Source organism: Piliocolobus tephrosceles, chromosome 5 (assembly GCF_002776525.5).
Source record: "Piliocolobus tephrosceles isolate RC106 chromosome 5, ASM277652v3, whole genome shotgun sequence".
Lineage (NCBI taxonomy): Eukaryota > Metazoa > Chordata > Mammalia > Primates > Cercopithecidae > Piliocolobus > Piliocolobus tephrosceles.
In genome coordinates this window covers 52,706,378-52,727,553 of record NC_045438.1, presented here as the reverse complement: position 1 = coordinate 52,727,553, position 21,176 = coordinate 52,706,378, and the positions used below count along the sequence as shown (strand labels likewise).

The 21,176-nt window shown below is 39.3% G+C and overlaps 1 protein-coding gene across 1 annotated transcript in view; it reads right to left on the bottom strand.

The window, feature by feature from the left end:
- Positions 1-21,176, bottom strand: part of CCDC170 (coiled-coil domain containing 170) — a 138,497-nt gene that overhangs the window by 58,962 nt on the left and 58,359 nt on the right. The window contains exon 6 of the mRNA XM_023205853.3: positions 18,913-19,098. Coding sequence (XP_023061621.2) covers positions 18,913-19,098 — 186 coding nt within the window. The remainder of the gene's footprint in view (positions 1-18,912; positions 19,099-21,176) is intronic.

The following is a 21,176-nucleotide window of genomic DNA, read 5'->3' as shown; positions in this document are numbered from 1 at the left end:
TTCACTAGACATCAGCCTACCTGCCAGCTCTTACTCTTAAGCAACATTTACTGGACTGCAGTTTCAACTGCACTACCAAATACAAAATCTACTACCAGATAGGCTTAGTGCTAGTCCACAAAATAAGCCCCCCGGGACCTCTGCACCCCCAGTCCTACAGAAGATAAAATATCTAAACAGGAGAAGGAATTTCAGATCTTGATAAACAGTCCTTCTAATTAGTTCTTACAACCAAAATACAGCCCCCTGAAAACATCCAGAAATGAAGCCAAATGATCACACGTAACATATATCACAGCCATATCCCTAAGAGAAAAAAAGAATTTGAAAAACAAAGTCCCATTCAAACAATAGCAAATTCAAAAATAAGAAGCAACATCTTCCTTGAGGAGAAGGACTCATTGCAAGAACTCCAGCAGTACAAAAAGCCAGAGTGTTCTGACACCTCCAAAGTATTGCACTAGCTCTCTCACAATGGATCTTAATCAGAACAAAATATCTGAAATGACAGATAAAGAATTCAAAATATGGATTGCAAGGAAAGTCAGTAACACTAAGATACATTTGAAATCCATTATCAAACAAAAAAAAACAAAAATTATTCAGGATATGAAAGATTAGATCCCATATTAAGAAAAACAACAAATAGAACTGCTCAAATTGAAAAAAAATCACTAAAGTAATTTCAAAATAATGTTAGAGCTTTAACAATAGTCTACACTAAACAGAAGAAAGAATTTTAGATCTTGACAACCAGTCTTTCTGATTAACCCAGCCAGACAAAAACAAAATTTTTAAAATAATTTTAAAAACAAATAGAGTTTTTGAGAAATATGGCTTTGACCAAATCTTCACAAATCTTCAACTTATTGGCATTCCTGAAAGAGAAGATGAAAAAGTAGAATACAACTTGGAAAACCAATTTGAGGGAATAATCCAGAAATTTTCCCCTAATCTTGCTAGAGAGATTGACATCCAGATTCAAGAAATTTAGAGAACTCCTATGAGATAGTATACAAGAAGATCATTCCCGAGGCATATAGTCATCCGACTATCCAAGGTCAGTTAGAAAGAAAAAATCTTAAAGGCTCCTAGAAAAAAGGGCAAACTTACCTATAGAGGAAAACCCATTAAATTAATGGTAGACTTCTCAGCAGAAATTTCATAAGCCAGAAGAGATTGAGGTCCTATTTTCAGCCTCCTTAAAAGAAAAAAATTGCCAGCCAAGAATTTAATAGAAAACTAAGCTTCATGAATGGAGAAATACAGTCTTTCCCAGACAAGCAAACACTAAGAGAATTTATCACCACCAGACCAGACCTACAAGAAATGCTCAAAGGAGTTCTAAACATGGAAATGAAAGAATAATACTTGAGACCATACAAGCACACATAAGTACAAAGTTAACAAACCCTATGAAGCAATTATACAATTAAGACTACAAGGCAGGCCAAGATTCAAATTCAGAAAATACAGAGAACACCACAAAGATATTCCTCAAGAAGAGCAACTCCAAGACACATAATTGTCAGATTCACCAAAGTTGAAATGAAGGAAAAAATGTTAAGGGCAACCAGAGAGAAAGGTCAGGTTACACACAAAGGGAAGCCCATCAGACTAACAGCAGACCTCCCGGCAGAAACTCTACAAGCCAGAAGAGAGTGGGGGCCAATATTCAACATTCCTAAATAAAAGAATTTTCAACCCAGAATTTCATATCCAGCCAAACTAAGTTTCATAAGTGAAGGAGAAATAAAATCCTTTACAGACAAGCAAATGCTTAGAGATTTTGTCACCACCAGGCCTGCCCTACAAGAGATCCTGAAGGAGGCACTAAACATGGAAAGGAACAACCGGTGCCAGCCATTGCAAAAACATGTCAAAATGTAAAGTCCATCGATGCTAGGAAGAAACTGCATCAACAAGCGAGCAAAATAACCAGCTAATATCATAATGACAGGATCAAGTTCACAAATAACAATATTAACCTTAAATGTAAATGGAATAAATGGTCCAATTAAAAGACACAGACTGGCAAATTGGATAAAGGGTCAAGACCCATCAGTTTGCTGTATTCAAGAGACCTATCTCACATGCAGAGACACACATAGGCTCAAAATAAAGGGATGGAGGAAGATCTACCAAGCAAATGGAAAACAAAAAAAAGCAGGGGTTGCAATCCTAGTCTCTGATAAAGCAGACTTTAAACCATCAAAGATCGAAAGAGACAAAGAAGGCCATTACATAATGGTAAAGGGATCAATTCATCAGGAAGAGCTAACTATCCTAAATATACATGCACCCAATACAGGAGCACCCAGATTCATAGAGCAAGTCCTTAGAGACTTAGACTCCCATACAATAATAATGGGAGACTTTAACACCCCACTGTCAACATTAGACAGATCAATGAGACAGAAAGTTAACAAGGATATTCAGGAATTGAACTCAACTCTGCACCAAGCAGACCTAATGGACATCTACAGAACTCTCCACCCCAAATCAACAGAATATACATTCTTCTCAGCACCACATCACACTTATTCCAAAATTGACCACATAGTTGGAAGTAAAGCACTCCTCAGCAAATGTAAAAAACAGAAATTATAACAAACTGTCTCTCAGACCACAGTGTAATTAAACAAGAACTCAGGACTAAGAAACTCAATCAAAACCGCTCAACTACATGGAAACTGAACAACCTGCTCCTGAATGACTACTGGGTACATAACGAAATGAAGGCAGAAATAAAGATGTTCTTTGAAACCAATGAGAACCAAGATACAACATACCAGAATCTCTGGGACACATTTAAAGCAGTGTGTAGAGGGAAATTTATAGCACTAAATGCCCACAAGAGAAAGCTGGAAAGATCTAAAATTGACACCCTAACATCACAATTAAAAGAACTAGAGAAGCAAGAGCAAACACATTCAAAAGCTAGCAGAAGGCAAGAAATAACTAAGATCAGAGCAGAACTGAAGGAGATAGAGACACCAAACCCCTCCAAAAAATCAATGAATCCAGGAGCTGGTTTTTTGAAAAGAACAACAAAATTAATAGACGGCTAGCAAGACTAATAAAGAAGAAAAGAGAGAAGAATCAAATAGATGCAATAAAAAATGATAAAGGGGATATCACCACCGACCCCACAGAAATACAAACTACCATCAGAGAATACTATAAACACCTCTACACAAATAAACTAGAAAACCTAGAAGAAATGGATAATTTCCTGGACACTTACACTCTCCCAAGACTAAACCAGGAAGAAGTTGAATTCCTGAATAGACCAATAGCAGGCTCTGAAACTGAGGCAATAATTAATAGCCTACCAACCAAAAAAAGTCCAGGACCAGACAGATTCACAGCCAAATTCTACCAGAGGTACAAGGAGGAGTTGGTACCATTCCTTGTAAAACTATTCCAATCAATAGAAAAAGAGGGAATCCTCCCTAACTCATTTTACGAGGCCAACATCATCCTGATACCAAAGCCTGACAGAGACACACACAAAAAAGAGAATTTTAGACCAATATCCCTGATGAACATCGATGCAAAAATCCTCAATAAAATACTGGCAAACCGAATCCAGCAGCACATCAAAAAGCTTATCCACCATGATCAAGTGGGCTTCATCCCTGGGATGCAAGGCTGGTTCAACATACGCAAATCAATAAACGTAATCCAGCATATAAACAGAACCAAAGACAAAAACCACATGATTATCTCAATAGATGCAGAAAAGGCCTTCGACAAAGTTCAACAGCCCTTCATGCTAAAAACTCTCAATAAATTTGGTATTGATGGAACGTATCTCAAAATAATAAGAGCTATTTATGACAAACCCACAGCCAATATCATACTGAATGGGCAAAAACTGGAAGCATTCCCTATGAAAACTGGCACAAGACAGGGATGCCCTCTCTCATCACTCCTATTCAACATAGTGTTGGAAGTTCTAGCTAGGGCAATCAGGCAAGAGAAAGAAATAAAGGGTATTCAGTAAGGAAAAGAAGAAGTCAGATTGTTCCTGTTTCCAGATGACATGTTTGTATATTTAGAAAATCCCATTGTCTCAGCCCAAAATCTCCTTAAACTGATAAGCAACTTCAGCAAAGTCTCAGGATACAAAATTAATGTGCAAAAATCACAAGCATTCTTATACACCAGTAACAGACAAGCAGAGAGCCAAATCGTGAATGAACTCCCATTCACAATAGCTTCAAAGAGAATAAAATACCTAGGAATCCAACTTACAAGGGATGTAAAGGACCTCTTCAAAGAGAACTACAAAGCACTGCTCAGTGAAATAAGAGAGGACACAAACAAATGGAAGAACATACCATGCTCATGGATAGAAAGAATCAACATTGTGAAAATGGCCATACTGCCCAAGGTAATTTATAGATTCAATGCCATCCCCATTAAGCTACCAATGACTTTCTTCACAGAATTGAAAAAAACTGCTTTAAAGTTCATATGGAACCAAAAAAGACCCAGCATTGCTGAGACAATCCTAAGCCAAAAGAACAAAGCTGGAGGCATCACGCTACCTGACTTCAAACTATACTACAAGGCTACAGTAACCAAAGCAGCATGGTACTGGTAGCAAAACAGAGATATAGACCAATGGAACAGAACAGAGCCCTCAGAAATAATACCACACATCTACAGCCATCTGATCTTTGACAAACCTGACAAAAACAAGAAATGGGGAAAGGATTCCCTATTTAATAAATGGTGCTGGGAAAATTGGCTAGCCATAAGTAGAAAGCTGAAACTGGATCCTTTCCTTACTCCTTATATGAAAATTAAAACCATAAACCATAAAAACCCTAGAAGAAAACCTAGGTAATACCATTCAGGACATAGGCATGGGTAAGGACTTCATGTCTAAAACACCAAACGCAATGGCAACAAAAGCCAAAATTGACAAATGGGATCTAATTAAACTAAAGAGCTTCTGCACAGCAAAAGAAACTACCATCAGAGTGAACAGGCAACCTACAGAATGGGAGAAAATTTTTGCAATCTACTCATCTGACAAAGGGCTAATATCCAGAACCTATAAAGAATTCAATCAAATTTACAAGAAAAAAACAAACAACCCCATCAAAAAGTGGGCAAAGGATATGAACAGACACTTCTCAAAAGAAGACATTCATACAGCCAACAGATACATTAAAAAATGCTCATCATCACTCACCATCAGAGAAATGCAAATCAAAACCACAATGAGATACCCTCTCACACCAGTTAGAATGGCAATCATTAAAAAATCAGGAAACAACAGGTGCTGGAGAGGATGTGGAGAAATAGGAACACTTTTACACTGTTGGTGGGACTGTAAAGTAGTTCAACCATTGTGGAAAACAGTGTGGCAATTCCTCAAGGATGTAGAACTAGAAATACCATATGACCCAGCCATCCCATTACTGGGGATATACCCAAAGGATTACAAGTCATGCTGCTCTAAAGACACATGCACACGTATGTTTATTGTGGTACTATTCACAATAGCAAAGACTTGGAATCAACCCAAATGTCCATCAGTGACAGACTGGATTAAGAAAATGTGGCACATATACACCATGGAATACTATGCAGCCGTAAAAACGGATGAGTTCGTGTCCTTTGTAGGGACATGGATGCAGCTGGAAACCATCATTCTCAGCATACTATCGCAAGAACAGAAAACCAAATACCGCATGTTCTCACTCATAGATGGGAATTGAACAATGAGATCACTTGGACATAGGAAGGGGAGCATCACACACCGGGTCCTATTGTGGGGAGGGGGGAGGAGGGAGGGATAGCATTAGGAGAGATACCTAATATAAATGATGAGTTAATGGGTGCAGTACACCAACATGGCACATGTATATATATGTAACAAACCTGCACCTTGTGCACATGTACACTAGAACTTAAAGTATAGTAAAGAAAAGTAAAAAAGAAAAAAAGAAAAAAAAACAAAAGAAAGTTCCCTCATGGGGAAGGGAGAGAGGGAGAGTGACAAGGGCTGAAAAACTGCCTGTTGGGTCTTTGCTGAGTACCTGGATGATGGAGTCACTCGTACCCCAACCCCAGGGTCACAATATACCCATGAAACAAACCTGCATATGTACCCCCTGAATCTAATTATAAAATTTAAAAAAGACTACAAAGCACTATAGTCAATAATAATTTAACTGTACATTTTAAAATAACTAAAAGAGTATAATTGGATTGTTTGTAACAAAAAGAAAAAATGCTTGAGGGGATGGATATCCCTATTCTTCATGATATGATTATTACACATTGCATGGCTGTATCAAAATATCTCATGTACACCATAAATATACACACCCACTATGCACCCACAGAAATTTTTTTTAATTTTAATAAATAAAAATTAAAATATTTTTTACTTTAATAAAGGACTACAAAGCAACTAGTTAACAACACTATGACAGAAACAAAAACTCACATATCAACAGTAATTTTGAGCATAAATGGCCTAAATACTCCACTTAAAAGATGTAGAGTGGTAAATTGGATTAAAAAACAAGACCCTACATTCTCTTTCCTCTAGAGACCCGTCTTGCATGTAATAACAGACACAGGCTTAAAGTAAAGGGATGGAGAAATATCTATCACACAAATGGAAAACAGAAAAGAGCAAAAGTTGTTACTCTTGTATCAGATAAAACAAAATTCAAACCTACAAGAGTAAGAAGAAAAAGAAAAGAACTACATGATGATAAAGGGCTCAATTCAACAAGATTTAACTATCCTAAATATATATACACACAGTATTAGAGCACCCATATTTATAAAATACTACGATTAATAGATCTAAGAAAAGAGATAGCCATACAATAATCATGGAAACTTCAACACCACATTGACAACAATAGGCAGATCATTAAGTCAGAAAACTAACAAAAAAGCTCTGGACTTAAACTGGACTTTCAACAAAATGGACCTCACAGACATCTACAGAATACTGCACCCCACAACCACAGAATGTATATTTTTCTCATCTGCAAACAGAACATTCTCTAATATTGAACACATACCTCAGTCATAAAGCAAGTCTCAATACATTTAAAAATAAACTAAATCATATCAAGTATCTTCTCTGACCACAGTGGAATAAAATTAGAAATCAACACCACAAAAACCTCCCAAAACCACACAAGCACATGGAAACTAAACAACCTGCTTCTTAATGACTTTTGAGTAAACAACAAGATTAAAGCATGATTTAAAAATTCATTGAATCAAATTAAAATAAAGATACAACATATCAAAACCTCTAGGATACAGCAAAAGCAGTGTTAAGAGGGAAGTTTATAGTGCTAAATGCATACATCAAAAACACAGAAAGAGCTCAAATTAACAACCTAACATCACACCTAATGGAATTACAAAAACAAGAACAAATTCAACCCAAAGCTAATAGAAGAAATAACTAAGATCAGAACTAAATAAAATTCAGAACCAAAAAAATATAAAAGGATGAACAAAATGAAAAGTTTCTTTTTTGAAAGGATAAACCAAATTGACAGACCACTACTCAAGTTAACCAAGAAAAAAAGAAGAACCAGAGAAGCACAATCAGAGATGACAAAGGTGACATTACAACTGATACCACAGAAACACAAAAGATCCTCAGAGATGGCTATGAACATCTCTATGTGTCTGAAAATCCTAGCCAGAGAAATCAGACAAGAGAAATAAATAAATGACATCCAAATTGGAAAAGAGAAAGTTAAATTGTCCCTCTTTGCAGACAACATGATCTTGTATTTAGGAAAACCAAAAGACTCCAAAAAAACCTCTTAAAACTTATAAGTAAATTCAGTAAAGTAGCAGAATACAAAATAAACATCCAAAAATCAGTAGTGTTTCTATACACTAACAATGAACTACCCGAAAAAGAAATCAAGAAGGTAATCCCATTTACAATAGCTACAAAAACATAAAATAATTTATAAATTTAACCAAAGAAGTGAAAGACTTCTACAAGGAAAACTACAAAATGCTGATGAAAGAAATTAAAGAGGACACAAACAAATGAAAAGACATCTCATGCTCATGAATCAGAATAATTAATATTGTTGGCTGGGCATAGTGGCTTATGCCTATAATCCCAGCACTTTGGGAGGTCAGTGCAGGTGGATCACTTGAAGCCAGGAGTTCAAGACCAGCCTGGCCAACATGGCAAAACCCTGTCTCTACTAAAAATACAAAAATTAGCCTGTCATGGTGTCATGCGCCTTTAGTTCCAGCTACTCAGGAAGCTGGGCACGAGAATCTCTTTAACCTGGGAGGTGGAAGTTGCAGTGAGCCGAGATCACACCATTGCACTCTAGCCTGGGAGTCAGAGCAAGATTCTGTCTCAAAAAAAAAAGAAAGAAAGAAAAGATAAATTAATGTTGTTATATGACCATATTACCCAAAGCAATCTATAGATTAACTGTAATCTCTATCAAAACATTAATATTATTTTTCATAGAAATAGAAAAAAATCATAAAATTTCTATTGATCCATAAAAGACCTTAAGTAGCCAAAGCAATCTTGAACAAAAAGAACAAAGCGGGAGGCATCACACTAACTGACTTCAAAATATATTTCAAGGCTATAATAAACAAAACAGCAGGGTATTGGTATGAAATAGACAAATAGATTAAATGGAACAGAATAAAGAATGAAAAAATAAATCCACATAATTATAGCCAACTGATTTTCAACAATGTGCCAAGCATATCCACTGGGGTAAAAGAGAGCCTCTTCAATAAATGGTGTTGGGAAAACTAGACATCTATATGCAGAAGAATGAAACCAGGTCACTATCTTTCTCATCATACACAAAAATCAACTCAAGATGGATTAGTGACTTAAACATAAGACCTAAAACTGTAAAACTACTAGTATAAAATACAGGGGAAACATTTCAGGACACTGGCTAGGCAAATATTTTATGGCTAAGATCTCAAAAGCACAGGCAACAAAAACAAAAGTAGGCAAAAGAGACTATATTAAACTAAAAGGTGTCTACACAGCACAAAGAGCAATCAACAGAGTGAAGAAATAGCCTGCTGAATGGGAGAAAATATTTGCAAGCTATTTATCCAACAAGGGACTAATATCTAGAATACACAGGAACTCAAGCAACTCAACAGTAAAAAAAAAAAAAAATACTAATCTCAATAAAAAGTGGGCAAGGACATGAATAGACATTTCACAAAAGACATACAAATGGGCAAAAGTTTATTTATTTATTTATTTATTTAAGATGGAGTCTCACTCTGTCACCAGGCTGGAGTGCAGTGGTGCAATCTCGGCTCAGTGCAACCTCCACCTCCCAAGCTCAAGCGATTCTCCTGCCTCAGCCTCCCAAGTAGCTGGGATTACAAGTGTACATCACCACACCCAGCTGATTTTTTGTAATTTTAGCAGAGATGGGGTTTGGCCATGTTGGCCAGGCTGGTCTCAAACTCCTGACCTCAGGTGATCTACCCACCTTGGCCTCCCAAAGTGCTGGGATTTGGCCCAAAAGGTGTGTTTTTAAAATGCTCAACATCACTAATCATCAGGCAAATGCAAATCAAAACCACAATGAGATATCATCTAACCCCAGTTAGAATGACTATTTTTAAAAAGACAAAAACAAATAAACAAAAATAACAGATGCTGTCAAGGATACAGAGAAGAGGTAACTTTTGTAACACTGTTGGTGGGAATGTAAATTAGTACGGCCACTATGGAACACAGTATGGAGATTTCTCAAAAAAACTAAAAATGTAAATACCACACATCCAGCAATCCCACTACTGAGTATTTATCCAAAGGAAAGGACATGAGCATAACAAAGAGATTCCTGCACAGTCATGTTTACTGCAGCACTAGTCACAATCACAAATATATGGAATCAACCCGTGTCCACCAATGGATGAACGGATTTTTTTTTTTTTTTTTTTTTTTTTTTTTGAGACAGAATCTTGCTCTGTCACACAAGCTGGAGCGCAGTGGCGTGATCCCAGCTCACTGCAAGCTCTGCCTCCTGGGTTCACACCATTTTCCTGTCTCAGCCTCCTGAGTAGCTGGGACTACAGGCGCCCGCCACCACACCCGGCTAATTTTTTGTATTTTTTAGTAGAGACGGCATTTCACCATGTTAGCCAGGATGGTCTCAATCTCCTGACCTCATGATCTGCCCTCCTTAGCCTTCCAAAGTGCTGGGATTACAGGTGTGAGCCACCACACCCAGCCTGAATAGATTTTTTTAATTTGGTATACATACACAATGGACTACTACTAAGCCATTAAAAAATGAAATCATGCCATTTGCAGGAACATGGATGGAATGAGAGGTCATTATGTTGAGTGAAATAAGCCAGGCCCAGAAAGACAAATATCACATGTTCTCACTCATACGCAGGAACTAAAAGAGTTGACTCATAGAATTAGAGACTAGAAAAATAGATTCCAGAGGCTGGGAAGGGTGAGTGGGTGAGAGGAGGGATGAAGAGAGGTTGGTTAATGGATATGAACATACAGTTAGATAGAAGAAATAAGCTTTAACGTTCGTCAGCAGAGTAGGGTGACTATAGTTAACAATGTATTACATATTTTGAAATAGCTAGAAGAGAGGACTTGAAATGTTCCCAACACATAGAAATTATAAATACTTAAGGTGATGAAGACCTTAAATACCTTGACTTGATCCTCACACATTCTATGCGTGTAACAAAATAGTACATGTACCCATTAAATACGTTCAAGTATGATGTAGCAATAATAAAAAATTAGGAGGCATGAAATCTTCATATTTCATAGCAGAAAGTCTTTGTCAAATACCGCCTCAAATTGATGAATCAGGAATAAAATTGTATTACTTTAAAGTTTTAGTTTTGTTTGTTTGTTTCTTGTTTTGAGACAGGGTCTTGCTCTGTCGCCCAGGTTGGAGTGCAGTGGCTCAATCTCGGCTCACTGCAACCTCCACCTCCCAGGTTCAAGTGACTCTTGTGCCTCAGCCTCCCAATAGCTGGGATTACAGGTGTGCACTACCATGCCCAGCTAATTTTTGCGCTTTTGGTAGAGACAGGGTTTCACCATGTTGACCAGGCTGGTCTTGAACTTCTGGCCTCAAGTAATCTGCCTGTCTCAGCCTCCCAAAATGCTGGGATTACAGGCATGAGCCACCATGGCTGGCTACTTTAAAGTCTTAATGGTAATTTTCAAAAGAACTAAAAAAGAGAAACAGTTAAAACAAGTCATTTTGTAGGAGTCTTATAAACAGCTTCTCATTTTATTATAGAGATGGGGATCTCACTATGTTGCTCAGGGTGGTCTTGAACTCCTGGCCTCAGGTGATCCTCCAGCCTCAGCCTCCCAAAGTGTTGAGATTACAGGTATATGCCACCATCCCCAGCCCAGCTTTAATTTTTTATAATATGAGCAGATATTATTCGGTGTTTATTATTTTCATTTTAATTCCTCACCCAGAAACTAGAACTCCCCCAACTTCACAGACAATAAGAAGGAGGGTTCAAATAAGAAGAGTTTGAAAGATTTAAGGCTGTTTAGCCAGAAGAAGAGACTTAGAAATCTATAATAAATGTCCTTAACCACTCGAAGTGTGGCCATAAGAAAACGGATTTTCATTTATTCAGCGAAGTTACAAAGATGAGACGGACCTCCTTATACAGTAGTGAGTTCCCTGTTTCTAGAAGAGTTAAAGGAAAGGCTGGACATTGGCTAGTCAGGGAAATTGTTTTAAAACTTGATTCTTATTTCACATAGAGAGTTAAACGATCTAGATTCTAAATGGCCCGAAGGTCACTTCCAACTTTACGATTCTAGATTGTAAAGAGGTCTGTAATTTCTTTAGTAATCTATCTCATCTAGTCATTTCTTACTTCCAGAAACTATTTCCATATGACTATACTTCAAATTAATCTCATGTTTATTTTATCCCTAGGTAAAAGTAAATAACTAGGAAAGGGAAATTAAAACACTGAACACCAATTGCGTGCCAGACACACCCTAAGTATTTTATGTATATTTTATCATTTAATTCTAACGTAATAGTAAGACAGCCTTATTTTCCCATTTTATAGATTTTAAAAACAGGTCCAGGCTGGGCATGATGGCTCACACCTGTGATCCCAGCACTTTGGGAGGCTGAGGTAGGCAGATCACGAGGTCAGGAGTTCGAGACCAGCCTGACCAACATGGTGAAACCCCGTCTCTACTAAAAACACAAAAATTAGCTGGGTGTGGTGGTATGTGCCTGTAGTCCCAGCTACTTGGGAGGCTGAGGCAGGAGAATCGTTTGAACACAGGAGACAGAGGTTACAGTGAGCTGAGGTCACGCCACTGCACTCTAGCCTGGGCAATAGAGCAAGACTCTGTCTCACAAAAAAAAAAAAAAAAAAAACAGGTCCAAAGAGATCAAGCTACATGGTGCAATCACACAGCCAAATGATTCTGGAGCCAGGATGAAAACCCAAGCAGCCTAATTAAAGAGCCTAGCTTCTTAACCACTCTGTGCAGTCTCTCTCTCTCTCTCTCTCTCTCTCTCTCTCTCTCTCTGTCTGAGATGGAGTCTAGCTTTGTCGCCCAGTGCAGTGGTGCCATCTCAGCTCACTGCAACCTCTGCCTCCCAGGTTCAAGCAATTCTTCTGCCTCAGCCTCCTGAGTAGCTGGGATTACAGGCGCCCACCACATGCTTGGCTAATTTTTGTATTTTTAGTAGAGATCGGGTTTCGCCATGTTGGTCAGGCTGGTCTCAAACGCCTGACCTCAAGTTATCCGCTCACCTTGGCCTCCCAAAGTGCTGGGATTACAAGCGTGAGCCACTGCACCCGGCCTGTGCAGTGTCTCTCTTACATATTCCACTGTAAGCTAACAAAAAAGGCAGAACTGACATCATTGCAAACCCAGGCCTGCCTGACTCTAATACCACTTTATTTCCTAGCTTTAATTCTTGCTAGTAGAATTAAATGCAACATGGAAGTTTAGTTTCTGATCTCACTGATTTTGACTTCTATAATTCATAGGAAATGGGTGTGTGGCTTGCCCAGGCAAAATGACTACTTTCCCCAACAGTAGGTTATTTCAAGAAAACCAATGGAAAAAGTACCAACCTTTGGTAGTTTTTAAGACATACTTCAACATGAACTACCAAAATCTTTTCAAGTAATATATTTACCATATATATGACAAATCACTTGGATTTTTATTTGTGAAATTTTCTTGAAGGAACTGAAGTAGAGTCTTCAAGCAAACCAGAAAAGCTGAGTTCTGTGGAAACCACACCCTAGCCCTGTGGCTACTTCTACTTCTGCAGTGCTTCTGGACTTCACTAGTAAAGTAAGTTTCCTACCTCAAACACAGAGCTTTAGAAAGCATTGTGAAGACTCTTCCTGAGGCTGTTAATGTGTCAGTAAAACCACTTGATGGTATTTTTGAGTAGTAAATCTCTGGGAGTCACAATCCTATGAATAAAGCACTTTATTAAAGACCTCAAGTTTTTTTTATTGCCCATATAACTTTTTTTTCAATTTTTACGATTTTGGCAGGAACTTCATCCCAAAGTGAATGTGTTTCCAAAGTCTGAACAACATTGCATCAGTCATTTACAAGTGAAGACACTTATATAAAAAGAGGAATAAGTTCTGGTTTTTGAATGTGCTATCATGACACATTTTTTTACTCACTTCCTACTACTGATCTCTAGAGATGCATTTTTATAAATACATATTAAATTCTTCCTAATAGTCAAGTCTTTTTTAACCCGTCCTCTCCCCCCAATATTCAAATCTTGATGATTTAATAACTACTAGCTATAATTGAACTAAAAGTTACTCACTGAGGACATTTGCGTGGCTATTTATTGTCATTGTTCCACTGACTAATAAATAGTTTCTGGCATCAGACTTGTATGTAGGATGTAGCTGTGAATATATATGGAAAGAAGATTATTGCTGAAGGTACAATAATGTAATGATCTGGGTTCAAATCCTACTTTGCCATTTAATAGCTGTGTGAAGTTGAGCAAAGTGAATAACCTCTCTGATCACTTAGCACAATGGCTGTGCTAATGGTAAGTATTCAATAAACGAACATTTCTAAATCATTGATTTTGCTTTCTAAGCACCATTTCCCAGTATTAGGAACCAAAGCTCTTTAAAGCATTGGCTGGTAGGCCGGGTGCAGTGGCTCATGCCTATAATCCCAGCACTTTGGGAGGCCAAGGTGGATGGATCACTTGAAGTCAGGAGTTCGAGACCAGCCTGGCCAACATGGTGAAACCTCTCTCTACTAAAAATACAAAAAATTAGCCGAGCATAGTGGACGTGCCTGTAATCTCAGCTACTGGGGAGGTTGAGGCAGGAGAATCACTTGAACCAGGGAGATGGAGGTTGCAGAGAGCTGAGGTTGCGCCACTGGACTCCAGCCTGAGAGACAGTACGAGACCCTGTCTCAAAAAAAGAAAGAATTGGCTGGTTTTAGTTCAGTGGCCTGAATATTGCAAGAGAGCCTATGATGACTTCTTCAGCCACAGATCAAGGAAGACTTGAGAGACTAAAGGACTCATGCTACAAAGTCACAGGGACATCCTGAAGGAGCTTCTGCTGGACAAATTTGGAGAATTTGGAGCACTGAAAGAGAATAATTGATTATAACACAGTAAATAAATAAAAATCCATGTGTCCATAGAATTGAAAACAAAAGGAAAGAAAATAAAGAAAGCTTTTCTTTAGAGAAGAATACCGCCTAATAGATGGGAGGAATGATGAAATTAGAATATCACCACTTTGCCACCCATGATGTAATAGTTAATCCAGACAAGAAGCGGTGAATGCTAACATCACTAGGTAAAGTCATAGGGAACAGGAATAACCTGATGATTATTACCACACAGAAACTTAACTGTAGAAGAGAAAAAATGTACACTTACACCAAAGAGATTGGTAGTAAAACTTAGTGTCACCAGCAGTGGAACACTCTAACATTATTTGCCTTCTAATAGAATGCAACATGAAAAATAATATGTAATATTCTTGCCAAAAGCCTTAACCTGAATCCAATCCAGCCTCTAGATCAACTTTTAAATTTACAGGAAACAAGTTAAACCACACAGTGAAGAAACAATCAGGCCACTGCTCTGAACTCTCCAAAATGTCAGTGCTGTTTGAAAACAATAAGAACAACAACAACAAAAAAACTGAAACTAATCAACAAATGCAGTGAATTAACCTAGGTGGGATCCCAATTTGGGGAAGAAAACTGCTGTAAAAGACATTCTTGTAGCAAGTGGTGAAATTTGAATGTGGAGTGATACTAGATGATTATTAGCTAAGCCAAACTTGGTGGCTTAAAACAACAAACACTGATTATCTCACAGTTTCTATGGGTCAGGAATCTCGGCACGACTTTGCTGGTGGTAGTTCTGGCTCAGGGGCTCTCCTGAGGTTAGGACCAAGCTGTTGAGCAGGGCTGCAGTCCTCCCCAGGATTGCCCAGAGGAGGATTCCCTGCTGGGCTCACTCACAGGGTAGCTGACAGGCCTCAGGTCCCTGCCACGTGGGCCTCCTGAGAGGTGGCTGAGTGTCTTCACCACATGGTAGCTGACATCCCTCTCCCTAGACCTACCTCACAACATGGCCCCTGGCTTCCCTCAAGAACAAGTGATTCCAGAGAGATCAACAGAGTGTATTTAAGACAGAAGCCACAGCCTTTTTATAACCTAATATCAAAAGTGATATCCATCATTTCTGACATACTCTATTCTCTAGAAGGGAATCAGTAAGTCCAGACCATGCTCAAGAGGAAACACATTAAAAAAATGTGCATGCTTGAAAACCACCACAGATGGTATCCGGCATTACAGTTAACTTTCAGATGCAGCAGTGGTATTGTGGTTACATAGGGCAATGTCCTTATTCTTAGGATAAATATGCTGACATAGTTAGAGGCAATACATATGATGTCTGCAACTTATTTTCAAGTGGTTCTGCAAATATATCTATGTTTATGTAACAATAAATAAACAATAACATATATATTGTTTATGTAAAATAATAAAGCAAATAAAACAAAATGCTAACCATTGTTGCATCTGGGTGGATGGTGGGTGGGTGATCATTGTCGTATTCCTTAACCCTTTCTATATATTTGAAATTTTTTAAAAGAAAATGTTGGTGAAAAATAATGGAAAGTTATTAGGTTGATGCCATTAAAAGTCATTGCAAAAACCACAATTACTTTTGCACCAAGCTAATACTATGGACTGATTTGTGTCTTCCCCAAAATTAGTATTTTGAAGTCCTAACCCCCAATGTGATGGTATTTGTGGGTGGGGCTTTTGGCAGGTGATTAGGTTCAGATGAAGTTTTGAGGGTGGGAACCTCACCATGGGATTAGTGCTCTTAGAAGGAGAGACATCATAGCACTTAGCTTGCTTGCTCTCTCTGTGACATGTGAGGACATAGAGAGAAGGCAGCCATCTATATGCAGGATGAGGGCCCTCACCAGAACCTGACCATGCTGGTACCCTGATCTTGGATTTCCCAGCCTCCAGAATTGGAGAAATACATTTATGTTGTTTAAGCCACCCAGTCTATGGCACTGTGTTATGGCAGTCCAAGCTGACGATGAGGGCATTGACAATAATAAACATTGCACTTTCCACAGAGTTAATGTGTCAGGAGAATAAAGCCAGTGGTGCAAAGGGCTTTTTGACGCAGGAAATTAATTGAAAATAGAAATTATTGTCATGACTGTGTTTTCCAATTTCCCATCTCACCTCAGTGTGGCCGTCACTAGACAGAGAAAGCCCAAAAGAAATTCCCGAAAAGGCAACTCCTTCTCCTGCACCCGCCAATTCCACAGGCCTCTCCTCAGCCTGTGGGCCACCACTAGCTCTTCACCCCAGGGAGGCTCCCTTTATCAGCACCAGTCCTTAGCTGATCTTAAATTCCATCTGCTAGGCCATTGCCATTCACTTATTTCCTATGTACTTTTATTAACTGATTGTACAAGCTCTTTTTTTACTTTTGGAAATGGATCATTATTATTAATCCCATGATAAATTTCTTTATCACAAAATTATAATTAAGGGATTATATAGTGTTAAAAATATATATATGGTATTAAGTCCCATGCTCAGATAGGTTGCAAATCATTTGAAAAGATCAGCCAATTCATTGTGCAAATAAAAGTCTATAATTCATTCACTTCCCTTTGGCAATATCTGTCAGAATTACAAGGTCCATGTCCTTTGGCCCAGTGAGTCTACTTCTTGGATTTTGTCTTACTGATATATCCTCCCACATGAAGAATGATAAAAGATTACTCATAATACCTGCCAGGCACGGTGGCTCACGCCTGTAATGCCAGCTCTCAGGGAGGCAGAGGCGGGAGGATAGCTTGAGCCCAGGAGTTCGAGACCTGCCTGGGTAATACAGCGAGACCCCGTTCTCCACAAAAAGGAAAAAAAAAAAAAAAATACCTGCATTGATAATAATGTATAGGATATTGTCATTTGTGTTAAAATATAAATAAAAAGAGAAAAATACAGTGTGCAGAGTGTGTCAACATTTGTGTTAAAAAGAAATTAAAAGAACATGCATATATGTGTGTAATATATTTCCAGAAGAGTATATAAGAAATCACTGGGGCAGGGCACAGTGGCTCATGCCTATAATCCCAGCACTTTGGAAGTCCCAAGTGGGAGGATCACTTGAGGCCAGGAGTTTAGGACCAGCCTGGGCAACATAGCCAGACCCTGTCTCTACAAAAAAATGTTTTAAAAGAAAGAAATTGTTAATAGACAGGCTGCCTCTGAAGAGAACTGGATGGCTGGGGAGAGGGGTATGGGGAACAGGTTTCACCATATACTCTTGTACATTTAGAATTTTGTTTCTTGTAAATATATTACCTATTTGTTCAAATATATTAAATGTAAACTTTTTAAGATCCTATAATTTAACTAAAGTAAGACATCTTCTCTACAAATTCTTTACTTTTAAGTGTTTTTTATTCCTTTTTTCCATTTATTAAAAAAGTGTGGCCAGGCACAGTGGCTCACGCCTGTAATTCCAGCACTTTGGGAGGCCGAAGCAGATGGATCGCTTGAGGCCAGGAGTCGAGACTAGCCTGGCTAACACGGTGAAACCCTGTCTCTATTAAAAACACAAAAATCAGGCTAGGCGCGGTGGCTCACGCCTGTAATTCCAGCACTTTGGGAGGCCGAGACTGGCGCAACACGAGGTCAGGAGATCTAGACCATCCTGGCTAACACGATGAAACCCCCGTCTCTGCTAAAAATACAAAAAAAACAAAATTAGCCGGGCATGGTGGCAGGTGCCTGTAGTCCCAGCTACTAGGGAAACTGAGGCGGGAGAATGGCATGAACCCGGGAAGCAGAGTTTCGGCGAGCCAAGATCGCACCACCACACTCTGGCATGGTCGACAGAGCAAGATTCTGTCTCAAAAAACAAACAAACAAACAAAAAACTTGCTGGGCATGGTGGTGGGCGCCTGTAGTCCCAGCTACTTGGGAGACTGAGGCAGGAGAATTGCTTGAACCCGGGAGGCGGAAGTTGCAGTGAGTCAAGATAGCGCCGCTGCATTCCAATCTGGATGACAGAGTGAGACACCGTCTCAAAAATTAATTAATTAATTAATTACAATTAAAATTTTTTAATGTACATATAGCCAATGGCCTGTTCGAGTCACTTTGTCCCAAGTCACCCCCAATCCTTCTGCTGAGTGCAGGCTCTTAAAATTGTGATCAATAAAAAAAAAATTGTGATCAATAGTTCTAGGGCGCTTATCTGACATCCATCTCTCCCATTTCTACTTCCTCAACATGGTCCCAGATGCACACATATACTTCACATATTGTACCTGGTTCAGCTTGTCTTTCTCTTCAGTACAGGAGGCAGCTTTTTTCTGCTCTCTGTTGACTTCTGAAGCCAGCCTCATGATCGTTTCTCTGCTAGCTTTTGCCTCCATCTCATGGACATTTATAGTCTCTTCAAGAATAACAATTTGTCCTTTCACGAATTCATTTTCCTTGCACAGCTCTCTCAGCTGAAGAGAAAGCAATTACAACTGTCCTATAAAAATCAACAATTTCATACATTTTCTCTAAGCAACTCACAATCTATAGATAGCATTATCATATGAAAAATGTAAGAGCACTATCCCTGCATGGACTGGAAAGGTCACATTTTCAAAGGCAGCCTCTAAACTGTTTTAGACCTGGGAGTCCAATTCAAATTATCCAAAAGGTGGCCACAAGGCAAGGATAATGAAGCCAAAAGCGTCCCGAAGGAACACACATCAGCAAACCTCTGGCTGCTAAATACACCAGGTAAGGCGAAGCTCTACAGAGGCTACAGTAGGCGATGAAGCAAGGGACCTGCCTTCAGCCCATGTCCACTCAGATCTATTGCAGTCAAGACACCATGTGGCACTGGAGGAAATACAGAGAACACAGGGCCATGCTTTTAGATATATATATATATTTATATATTTAATATAAGCATAGGAAAATTCTGAATAACAGCTCAGTGTTTATCATAAGGAATTGAGATTAGCAGGGCTTTTGCTTACTATGCTGTGCACTGGAATGGTTAACTGGGAGCATTTATAAGATTTACAAGGGGAAAATAAAAGCCAGCAGGCTCCTTGACCTCAGGGAAGGAGCCATACAGACAAACTCACTCTGTAGGGCCAGGGGAAGGCCTGTAGGGTGACTTGATACCCCTCAGGATAGGGCCAGCGTTTGTGTTGAGACTCTCCGTGGAAGTGATGTATCTTTGAGCCTCAATGCTCTGAACACGTGGAGCCACAGTCCCAGCTCACGCTGTCCCCTCTCTCTCCAACACTCTTCCTCACTTTTGCATGATCATTCCTCAATAGCCCTCAAAACTCCCGACCTCAGGGGGGCGCTCCTCAGACAGTCTCCAACACCCGTGACTTGCTTCCCTCTCTATCCCTGCATCCTAATTTGTTTTTCTGTATTGCACCTTTCACCATGTGGAGCAATCGTACATATTTATTTGGTTGTTTCTTCACTATCGTTACCCCTTGAAAATGAAATCTCTAGGACAGCATAGACATAGTCTTGTCTCATTCACTGCTCTCTCTCCAACACTCAGAACAGTGTCTATAGTAAGCACTCACTAAATATTTGCGAAATGAAGGAATGAATGTCAAATTATTAGGAATGCATGGTTCCTTGGAAATGCGTGGGCACACGTGTTTATGAGGGCATGTGAAAGCAAAGCAACAGTTTTGAAACCAGAGCCATTTTGTTCTTGGAGGAACACCTAATGAGGCTGCAGTCTCAGTCAAAACAGCAGACTTCCTGATCTGGGCAATTTTTTTTTTTCTTTTTAAGACAGGCACCTGCTCACGTGGCCGAGATGCCAAAGCTCCCGATTCCTACCCTCTGTTGTGAAATATAGATTCCATTACTGTTCAGGTAAGCTGAAGTCGACAAATCCCCGGAGGAAATTGCCATCAAAAAGATGGTTTCTTACTCATTTTTCTCAAGTGGAAGAAACCCACCACACCACGCAGGGCCATGGGGAAGCACCAGGGCCAGTTGGGAAGCAGAAGAAGAGGGGAGAAAAGCTGGCGAGAGACCTCACTGTCACCTCCACAGGAAGGAATAAGCAAAACAGAGTAAGCAGACTTAGGATTGGCTATTGAATGATTTCAGTGGCTCTTGGGGTGTAGGGGCTGATCTGAGCTATTTGGGGGACTTAGGTCAAGAGGCAGTAGCCTGAAGGTAAGAGCCAGTTGTAGGAGGTGACTGGGGAGTGGGCTCCGGATTGGTCAGTTCACATGTGAAAGCTCTGCTGGGAAGGGCAGGCTCTTCCAGCTCAGCAAGACCCCAGAAGTCAAAGCGTTAGAAACACAGAAAAGACAAGGGCATGATGAATGTAGTAGAAACACCCAGATTAGCACTGGGAGATTGTGTCTGATAGAGAAAAGGGTGTCACGGAAGAGGAGCTTCAGAATTCCCTTTTCCCCATCATTTGGTTTGAAAGATAATTCTCAAACTACAAGTGGACTTTTACAGCCGAGCTCCTGGTCACAAGTTAGCCATAGGGAGCAGGAGGAGAAGCATCCAGCACCCATGAGAGCATCAGGTGGAC